We start from the raw sequence: 10,799 nt of genomic DNA, 5'->3' as shown, positions 1-10,799 counted from the left end.
TCAGTGAAAGTAAAACTGTTCTAGTACAAACACATGTAAAAACATTAAAATAAGGAGAGTCATTTGGAGAAATGGCTCTTTTAAATGAAAAAGTACCTTTACCGAGAATGGCGACTATAAAAACATTAGACAACACATATTTGGCATATTTAACAAAAGATGACTATTAATAAATTTTAAGTAAAAAATGATGTATTTTTTTTTTTAAGAAATAAAAATATATTAGTGGATAAAGAATTATAAAAATTATAAGAACATATTAGATTTCTATAAAACACTTCACTTTTTAGAGGATTAGATAATAATATGATGAAATAAATTTTTATAAATACACATCTTAATACTTATGTCAGAGATTAAATTGTTTATTCAGAAGAAGAAAATGCAAATGAAATATTTATTGTTAAAGAAGGAGAATTTTGTGTATTTTTTGTTTTTTTTTAAAAAAATACAATATATTTTATTTAAATATATGTAAATAAATAGCTTATTAAAAAACAAAAATTATATGAAAAAGAAGAAGTTTAGGTTTATTAATAAAATATTCCTCTATTTATTAATAGATATGGACCTTAGTATAAAGAAATGCAAGTAAATATAAAATAATTATTTAAAAACATTTTTTTAATAACATATATGGATATAAAAATATTTATTTATAGATTGGAATTGTTTCATAAGGATTTATATTTGGATTTGAAGATATTTTATTAAGATTACCAAGAAATTTAACTGTGAAATGTATAAGCGCACAAGGTGAATTATATGTGATGGATGAAAAAGTAAATATATAATTTTTATATTTTTATAAAATAAATAAAATAAAGGATTTTTATAGGAAATTCTATTCACAAAGCACTGTATTATAATTAAGATTAAAAAAACTTTTAGAAAAAAATGACTATTATCATGATTAATAAGATAAATTACAATAAAAAATATGTTTATAGAATAAAAATTATCTATTAGCTAATTAATTTAACAACTCTTATTAATCTTTACAAAAATAATATAATTTCATGAATAAAATAATTTAGACTAATCAATAAACTACACAAAACACTCCGAAGAAAAATAAATTAAAGTTAATTAATTTTTCATATTCTGATAATTTTTAAAGTACTAATAATAGCTAAAATTTGTTTAGAAATTAAAGCTAAAAATTGCCTTTATTAAAAGATTCTAATTTTTTATAAAATGATGAAGAAAAAAATCAAATATAAAATTAATATTTTATAAGAAAAAAGCCAATTCTGATATAAAGTTCCCAGTTATAAGTAATCAAGAAAGAAGAAATTTAAATGAAGTTGAAAAAATTTAAGAAAAATAAAAATTACTAAAAATAATAATCTAACTAAAAAATGACATAATTTAAAAAGAAACAATATAAGATAAATAAAATAAAATTGTTTTTGGTCTTTATGAACAATTAAAATAAAAAATAATTTGTTTTGAATATTTCGATTAAGTTCAAAATAAAAATCATTAAAATGTTAATTAAGTAAAGGATAGATATTAGACTAATTTTTCAATTTTTGTAAAAAATAAACACAAAAAAAATAAATAAAAGATTAATATAATCACTAATAAAGTAAACTATATGATTTAATTTTATTTCCTGATAAATATGCTAAAAAAATTTTATAAAAATAATAAAGTTCTGCATGAAAAAATAAATATATATATATATATATATATATATATATATATATATATTTATATATATATATTATTTATTTTTCTCATATTAATTAATTTATAAATCATATTAAGTTGAATAGTATTCATAATATAATTAATATATTTTTTTTAATATTTTTATTTATTTCAATCTGTCTGTATATTATCTCTTTGGTTTAATTATTAGGTTTTAAAATATTTTTTAAATCGTTTTAATATATTATACCCATTTTTTATGTTTTTATAAAAAGTTATTTCCAAGTTATCATATTCATTTTATTTAAAAATTAATATAAATTATTTTGTATAAAATAAAAGAATATTGTTTTTAATAATATTTTTAAAATTTTTAAAAATTAGAAAGTTATTTTATTATTCTTCTAATGTTCCTATAATAAATCCTATTTTTATCTAATATAAAAAAAATAATAATTTAAAGAAAAAAATGCTTTATATGTATTATTTAATTTAGAAAAATACTTATTATAATTTAGTAAGATAAATTCTATTATAAACTAAAATTTATCATTGTTATTTATTAAATCACTGTAATAGTGAAGTCTTAAATATAATTATATATTGATACCTAAATATTATTATTATATAACATTTTAGTCTATTAATTTTATTATTTATGATTTTATTTATATAAATTTTAAAATTAGCTATAATATAAAACTAGATATTTTAAATTTTTATGGAAATATATTATTTTTTTATATTTATTAATTCTAAAATAAAAATATATTATAGAATATGATAAAAATATACATTAATATTATAACTTAATTTTTAATTTAAAAAACTAATATTTCTTAAAATAAATGTGTATATATATAAAATTATATAAAAAAATATATATTATAAATTTATATGATCATTAAAAAAAATTTTTAAATAATTAAAAATAATTTTATTAAATAAATAAAATTATTTGTAATATTAACATCTAAAAATTAAATAAAAAAATAAAATATACATATATAAATAAAATATCATAAAAATTTTCATAAATTAAATTGTTTTAGTTTAAGGATATAAATATTAATATAAATATTAATATAAATATTAATATAAATATAAATTTATTATTATAAGCATTTTTATTTTTTATTTTTATTTATTTATATATATTTATTTTTTTATTATTATAATAAATATTTTTTTATTTATTATTTATACTTTATCTTAAAAATTTTTTTTAATTTTATTTTTTTATTAATTATAAAGATAATTCAATTTAATTATTTTATTTTATAATTTTTGAAAGCATCATTTTTATACTATAATATTATATTTTTTCTATAATTTTTTTTTTAAAAAAATTAATTTATGTTTACAATTTTTTTTATATATGTTTAATATTTTTTCAACTATATTTATTATTTTTAATTTAAATTTTTTTCTAATATAAATTCAAAAAAATATTTTTTATTAATTCTAAAAATTATATATAATGATTTTTTAATTATTCCTGTTTTCTTAAATTGTTTAAACTTCTTATAAAATATAAATAAATTTATATAAAAAATTTTGTAAAGTAAAATTCAAAATATATAAAATTTAGTATTTATTTTTAAAATTTAAATATCAATATATAGTTTATAAAAAGTAATATTCAAATTATATTATTTAATTAAATAAATAATATATAATAATATAAAAATATATAAACAAAATTATTTAAATAAAGTAAAAATATTTAATTATTTATGAAAATTTTTATTAAAAACATTTTACATTTCAATATTATATATTATTTTTACCTTTTATAAAATTGTAAAATAATAATATATTGTAATTATAATAATTTAATTTTTAAAAGTATAATATTTTTTTTAAAAAAATATATAAATTGATAATTTTTATTAAATAAATATGTTAATTAACCTCTAGGAATAATAAATTAAAAAATTTATAATTTATAAATTATTTATTTGAATAAATAATATATACATATATTTATATATATATAAATTTAATATATTATTTACGAAAAATCTATTTTATTTTATTTTTTATATAATATGTATATTGATTATATTCTGAATTTATTATAAAAATAAATTATTTTAATAATAAGAAAAAAATAAAAATATACAAAAAATAAAAAAATGTCAGAAAATTAATAAAAATCACTTGAATCATTAGAATATGAAGTAGTTTAGAACACACAAAGCCAATTTACGACTTCGAAAGAAAATGAACCTAGCATAGTTTATGTTGAAAATATTGAAAAGGAAACAGAATAGTTATAAAATAATTTAATTAATAATTAGATTTAAAAAGATCTTTTGTCTAATTCCAATTATTAATATATAGATCAAAATTAAATTAATTCAGATGAAATTTCTTTGTAAAATAGTAATTAAAGTGAAACAGAAGAAAGTATTCCAGAAAATACCCCAGAAAATAATATTGTTTTTTAATTAAAATAAATAAGATTTAATTAAAATAAAAAATAATTAATAAAAAACGATTTGTTTGTGAATAATGTTTTAGAAAATCAAAACTATATATATTTTTTATTTGTATGTACAACTATATGTTTTATTATTTTTATTTGATTTATTATTATTATTTTTTTTTTTAAAAAAAAAAAAATTAAAATTTATAAAAAACAAAAAAATTATATATATAAATATTTTTTTTTATTTATATATTTTATAAAAGAGCAAAAAATTAATAAAAATATAACTTAAAAAAAAAAAGAAAGTAAAATATAAAATAGTAAAAAAAAGAAAATAAAAAAATGAAACAAAAGCAAGTCATAGATATTCTAAATTCTGAAATAAGTGCTGCCTAATAAATTCATATTCACTAGGAAAATTTAAAAAGTTATTCGGAATTTTTCATAGATTAAGCATTCGAATATTTCATAAACTTATATTCTATAAATATAAAAAGAGAAGAATCTAAAAAATGGTATTCCTGTATGTCATCATCACCTACTCATAATTAAATATTAACCGTAGAAGCTCTTCTAAATTTTTTAAAGTAATATAACGAAACTTCTACTTATGAATAAGCTCATTAATTATTATAAAGATTTAACAACGATAACGAAAATTAATTTAATTTATCTGCATTCATAAGGATGTTAGGATAAGATTTAACAACAGTAAAAACAATCATTTAAAACGAAAATAAAGGTACTTATTAATATAATTTATCAAAAAGATGTTAATATGCTATAGAAAGTATTTTCTTAATAAATTATGATGTTTTAAAATACTCCTTAATATATAAGGTTATATAAATATAAGCAATAATAAATAATTTTTTTTTTTTTTTTTTTTTTTTTTAACAAAAAAAAAAAAGGATAATCTACATTATCATGGATTTACAATATTATAAGCTTTTAATGAAATTGATTTAAAAAAACGAAAAGCAATAGATTATGAATAACTTAGCTAATATTATTACAATTTCTCATCTGTATTAACCGAATAATAATATGATTTTTTACTTATTAGGGCTCTGTCATAAAATAAAGTAATTACTTTCGAATAATTTAAAATGATAATGGCTAGACCTGTCAATTATTAAGTTACAATGGAAACAAATTAAAACTAATATTTATTTAATGCCCATTCACCTAAAAAAACATAGTTAAATAGTATCCATTAAGAATAAATTTTTAGGGAAAACCAATAATTGAAAATTTAAAATTAATAACTTATAAACACTCTTTAAATTTATAATAATGAAAAATTATAAGCAAGTAACCAATTATCAATTACTTAGAATTCAATAAAAGAATAGAATAAAAATGAATAAAGTAATAAATATTAGATGTATTCACTTACTCCAAACCCTATTATATCATAATATATTACTTAACCAGTTTAATAAACTATTTAGCCTAAATAACTTGCTATATAAACTATTTAACCTGTATAAGTTTCTAATTTGCAAACTAGTCTAACCCCTGTTATAGTTTAATCAGGGTAATTTTAATAAAAATATTCAACTATGCCTTTAATAAACTAAAATATTATTCATCCAAGTTAGAGTGTATAAATTTAAAACACTTATAGATAAAACGTGTTGTAGCCTGTTTATTAATAAGGTTATATTTATCCTTAACTTTAAACTTAAGTTTTATAAAGTTAAATTCCGATTATTAAATCTTAAGATGTTTAGCCATAGACTTTATTAATTTGAAAATATAAATATATGTATATTCGTTTAAATGAAATTACTTAAAATATTTACTTTTATTTTTATTAAAAAAAAATTTTTTTTTTTTTTTTTACTAATCTGCTTTTAATATAATAAAAAAAATATCATACAAATTAAAAATTTTGAAAAAAAAAAAAAAAATATCTTTAAAAAAAACTACTAAAAAATAAATTCAAATAAAAAAAAAATGCAAAATTAACCAAATAACGAAATTTCATATTTTCAAAAATTAAATATGGGAGACCTATAAATCAAAAACAGAATATGTATGGCTGCACTAACAAGAGAACGTGCAGACCCAAAAACATTAATTCCAACTGATTTAATGGCTGAATATTACTCTTAAAGGACATAATTTGGAATGATATTAACTGACTGTGCTACAGTTTCTAAAATTGGGCATTGCTTTGAAAGAGGTCCTGGTATTTTTACATAAGAATAAGCTGATGGTTGGAAAAAAATAGTCGATAAAGTACATTAAGGAGACTCTTTAATTTTTATGTAAATATGGCACGGAGGAAGGGCAAGTGATCCTTTAATTAATAAAAGTGGGATAACATATGGACCTTCTCCTATTGGAATTAAGCTTATAAACAGAAGAGCAAATAATGAATATTATAAAGTTCCTCATGAAATGACAAAATAATAAATAAAAGAAGTAATTGAAGAATTTAAATAAGGAGCTATATATTGTAAATAAGCTGGATTCGATGGTATATAATTACACGGAGCTAATGGATATTTAGTTGATTAATTTTTAAGAGATTCTTCTAATTAAAGGTAGATATATATATAAATATATTTTTTATTAAAAAAATAAAAAAAAATAGAAACGATGAATATGGAGGTAGTGTTGAAAACAAATGTAGATTTTGTTTAGAAATTATAGATGCACTTATTGAAGTATATGGAAATAGTAAAAGAATAGGAATTAAAATATCCCCAGTAAGTAGATTTAATGATATGTATGATAATGATCCTATAAAAACATTCAGTTATTTAATTTAAGAATTAGATAAAAGGAATATTGGATTTATTGAATTACGAGAAGTTGAAAAGGTAATGGTCAAATCTAATTATCCTAATGATGGAAAAGAATAAATACCAGATTGTGCTAAACAATTTAGACATTTGTTTAAAGGAATTATTATTGATAATGAAGGCTTTGAATATTAGAGTGGATTAGATAAGTTAAAAGAAGGAAATTGTGATATGATTAGCTTTGGAAGATTAGCTATAAGTAACCCTGATTTACCTTTTAGGTTTTAAAAAGGATTATAAGTTAATAATAATTACGATTAAAAAACTTATTATAGCGAAGGAGAAATCGGATATATTGATTATCCATTTTTTGAATGATATTTATATGAATATAAATAAATTAATGCTACAATTTCCTATTTATTTATTAAAAATAATATTTAATGATTAATAAAATATAGTTATATATATATAAAATATAAATATATATATACATATATATATAAATATATATATTATATAAATATATTTATATTTATTTAAATTTAAATATTAATTAATTTTTATATTTTTTTAATTATTTATCTATTTTTATTAAAATAAATTAAATAAAAAAAACATAAAAAAGAAAATAGAAAAATATATTTATAAAATAAACATATAATATAATATATTCTTAATATACTAATAAAATTTTAATTTTATATCTTATATAATTTATATTCTTATCTTATCCATTAATAAATAATTATTGAAAGTATTAATATTATTTTAAATATACACTCATTAGTGATAAAAATGACATATTTTTTTCAGTTTTAAAAAAGAAAATTATATTAAAAATTTTGTTGATATTTTTTATAATAACAAGAAAATAATTAATTAATAAAATTTGTAAATTATGAATATTTATTTTATTAATTTTTGAAACATGTACACCTAATAATAGAAATATATAGCTTATTTAATAATATTTATAAAAATTTTCAATTTTTAAATAAAAAAATAAATTATATAAAAATATATAATATATCAAATTTAAATAATTATAAAAAAAATAATATTTTAGAGATTTAAAAAAGCACTTTATAAAAAAACAAAGGTTATATAGATTATAATAAAAATTGAATAATAAAAATAAAATAGATATTATATACTAATTACTTATAATAATACGTCAAAGATTGTAATAAAATATATTAAGTATATAATATATATATAAATATAGATTTATAAACATATATATATATATATATATATAATTATATTTTATTTAATTTTTATATTTTTTTATAGAATATAAAATATGATTATTTTGTTAATATTTATTTTTATTAAATTTAATTAATAATTTTATATCTATTTAAATAAACTTTTAAATATAAAATATTCTTTAAAAATAATAATAATAATTTTTTTTAAATAATTATTTATATTGAAATAAAGATTTTAATAATATATATTTTTTTATTAAATATCTTAAAATAAATAAAAAAAAATATTTTTAATTTATACTTTTAAATTTATTAAAAATTATAAATTAATATTAATATATTTTTTTATATAAATTACAAATATATTTTTAAGTTTATAATTAATAATATTAAATGTTTTTTTTTTTTTTTTAAATATTATATTAATATTATCTATTTTAATTTTATAACAACAATTACATAAAAAAGATGGAGTGGCCGAGCGGTCCAAGGCGGTAGATTAAGGCTCTATTCCGAAAGGGCGCGAGTTCGAACCTCGCCTTCATCAAATATTTTTTTTTTTTTTTAATTTTATAATAATAAGTATTATTACATATTTATAATAATATATTATAATAATTTAATATTTATGAGTATTAAAAGAAAATAAATAATATATGTAAATATATATATATATATATATATGTATTTTCATATATATACATATTTTTTAATTTTTATATCTATATAAATTTATTTATTTATATATATATATATATAGATATTTTTAAAATTATTTTAATTGAAATTAATAATATATTTTATTATTTTATAAATAAAAATTAATACATAAATATCAATATAGTTATATATTTAATTTAATAAATATTCATTTATAATATTTATTAAAATATATAAAGAATTACTTTATTTTATATTCCATTTCTTTAAAAAATTAACTAATTATTTATTTTTATATATAAATTAAATATATTATGAAAATACAATATTATATATTTAATTATAATAAATTTATACATAATGTTAAATTAATTATATTTTTTTTTTTAATTAATATATTATCATTTTTATTAATTTTAGAAAAGTTGCTTACTTTATCTTATTTTTTTTATTACAAAATGCAATTTCTTATAATCGAAGTTATACGATTTTGTACTAAAGGCTGAAAATTTAATATTTCTTCTTTTTATTTTTTGATTTATATTTAATTATTTATATATAATTAAAGCGATTAATTTTTTCTTTTTGTATTGGATTATTATTTTTATGAAGACTATGTTAATTAGATTATTTTTATTTATATAAAATTCTATCAAAAATATACTTTTCATTTTAGTTTCTTATAATACAATCAATTTTAAATTTTTTAAATAATTATTTAAAGCCTTAAACACTATCATTAATATGATCATTATTAAAATATTAAGAACTGTGTCTTTTTTTTGAGATAATATAAATTTACTTTAAGACTATTTTTTTAAATCTTTTAATTCATAATAAAATGAATTTAATAATAAATATATATATATATATAAATATATATATATATATATATATTATATTTATTATAATAACATGGTTTAATTGGAGATAAATCATTATTTAAAGAAGTATTATTTATATATTATTAATTATTATTAGTATTTTATTTTCTAAAAGTATTACTGTTTGTTTATAGTCTAGATTATTATTAATATTATAGTTATATTTATTATTATTATTTTAATTTATTTTCTCTACTTTAAAGCCATTCTACTTTAATAACGCAATCTTTTATAAAAATATCGAGCATATTGTTTAACTTCAAATTATCTTTCAATTTCTATTATATTTATATGTATTATATAATTTAATATAAATATAAAATATAATTATACTGATATATCAATAGAATATATATCAGCTGATATTGAAATTTAGGTTGCTTTTGTTTACCTAATAGTATCTTATTATATAATATTTTCATGTCCAAAATATTAATTTTCACCTATAATTGATAGTTAAATTCTTTTTTTACTTTTATTTAAATTTGATTTAAAAAACTTTACTTCATTTTATTAATCATATTTCTATTATTTTTAACTATTTTCCTCATCAATAATTTTCGAAATTTACACTTCTCCCGATTTAACGAAATAAATTTCATTACATTCATCTCCTTCTTTATAAAAAATAGTATTTCTATCATATTTACTTACTTTCATAGATAAATAAATAGACATTAACTTAGAGGGATAAATGTTTCGAAAAAAGCAAAATTATTTTAAAAATTCAAGACGATTTCTTGTAACCTTTTCTTTATAAAAGCCTAAAAGATTATCAAAACCTTCTTTATTTAAAGTTATTAAATGTGTATTTTCTTTACACATCATAGTAGCCGTTCTTTTTTATTTTATAAATATTTTTATTATTATTTTATAAAAAAGACCTTGTAGAATTAGTAAGCAATGCTATTTCACCAAATGCTTCTCCAGGATTGTATATTTTCGCTACATTTAAATTTGGAAACATTCTTTTTAAGATCTAATTTTGGTCTTCTTAATTAATTTAGCAATTATTTTATCTTTTTGTTTTTTTTTTATATAAATATATAAGTTTTTATTAAATATGAATATATAATTTTTATAACTTAAGTTAAGGAAATTTAGATGGAGAATCTATTACATGATTAGATTTTATTGCAGTAGAATTGTTTTATTTTTCTTCTGTTCTTTTATTATAATTAGAATCAGGTATTAA

General features: G+C 14.9%; 1 protein-coding gene and 1 non-coding gene across 2 annotated transcripts, besides 24 other annotated features; both read left to right on the top strand. All coding sequences in view use genetic code 6, as the record gives it.

Annotated features, from left to right (window-relative positions):
- Positions 1-1,322: 1,322 nt before the first annotated feature.
- Positions 1,323-1,361: a microsatellite.
- Positions 1,362-1,676: 315 nt separating this feature from the next.
- Positions 1,677-1,730: a microsatellite.
- An 829-nt stretch (positions 1,731-2,559) lies between these two features.
- Positions 2,560-2,610: a microsatellite.
- Positions 2,611-2,715: 105 nt separating this feature from the next.
- Positions 2,716-2,761: a microsatellite.
- Positions 2,716-2,765: a microsatellite.
- A 14-nt stretch (positions 2,766-2,779) lies between these two features.
- Positions 2,780-2,830: a microsatellite.
- Positions 2,783-2,830: a microsatellite.
- Positions 2,785-2,867: a microsatellite.
- Positions 2,787-2,860: a microsatellite.
- Positions 2,812-2,909: a microsatellite.
- Positions 2,910-3,764: 855 nt separating this feature from the next.
- Positions 3,765-3,816: a microsatellite.
- Positions 3,817-4,104: 288 nt separating this feature from the next.
- Positions 4,105-4,155: a microsatellite.
- A 213-nt stretch (positions 4,156-4,368) lies between these two features.
- Positions 4,369-4,430: a microsatellite.
- Positions 4,380-4,444: a microsatellite.
- Positions 4,445-4,959: 515 nt separating this feature from the next.
- Positions 4,960-4,985: a microsatellite.
- A 1,040-nt stretch (positions 4,986-6,025) lies between these two features.
- Positions 6,026-6,059: a microsatellite.
- A 41-nt stretch (positions 6,060-6,100) lies between these two features.
- On the top strand, positions 6,101-7,224 carry IMG5_104290 (hypothetical protein; the record flags this gene model as incomplete). The annotated part of the gene is made up of 2 exons (XM_004035126.1): positions 6,101-6,645; positions 6,696-7,224. The coding sequence occupies 2 exons, from the start codon at positions 6,101-6,103 to the stop codon at positions 7,222-7,224; spliced, it is 1,074 nt and encodes a 357-aa protein (XP_004035174.1).
- Positions 7,225-7,296: 72 nt separating this feature from the next.
- Positions 7,297-7,339: a microsatellite.
- Positions 7,309-7,381: a microsatellite.
- Positions 7,382-7,398: 17 nt separating this feature from the next.
- Positions 7,399-7,444: a microsatellite.
- Positions 7,445-8,050: 606 nt separating this feature from the next.
- Positions 8,051-8,107: a microsatellite.
- Positions 8,108-8,219: 112 nt separating this feature from the next.
- Positions 8,220-8,273: a microsatellite.
- A 254-nt stretch (positions 8,274-8,527) lies between these two features.
- On the top strand, positions 8,528-8,607 carry IMG5_104280. Its single transcript has one exon. It is a non-coding gene; the product is annotated as a tRNA-Leu (tRNA).
- A 105-nt stretch (positions 8,608-8,712) lies between these two features.
- Positions 8,713-8,824: a microsatellite.
- A 753-nt stretch (positions 8,825-9,577) lies between these two features.
- Positions 9,578-9,622: a microsatellite.
- Positions 9,623-10,629: 1,007 nt separating this feature from the next.
- Positions 10,630-10,684: a microsatellite.
- Between the last annotated feature and the right edge of the window lie 115 nt (positions 10,685-10,799).

The sequence above is a fragment of the Ichthyophthirius multifiliis genome, assembly GCF_000220395.1.
Source record: "Ichthyophthirius multifiliis unplaced genomic scaffold scaff_1120509250866, whole genome shotgun sequence".
NCBI classification, from domain to species: Eukaryota; Ciliophora; class Oligohymenophorea; order Hymenostomatida; genus Ichthyophthirius; species Ichthyophthirius multifiliis.
Note: the sequence above shows the minus strand (reverse complement) of the source record. Positions and strands in the feature narration are given on the sequence as shown.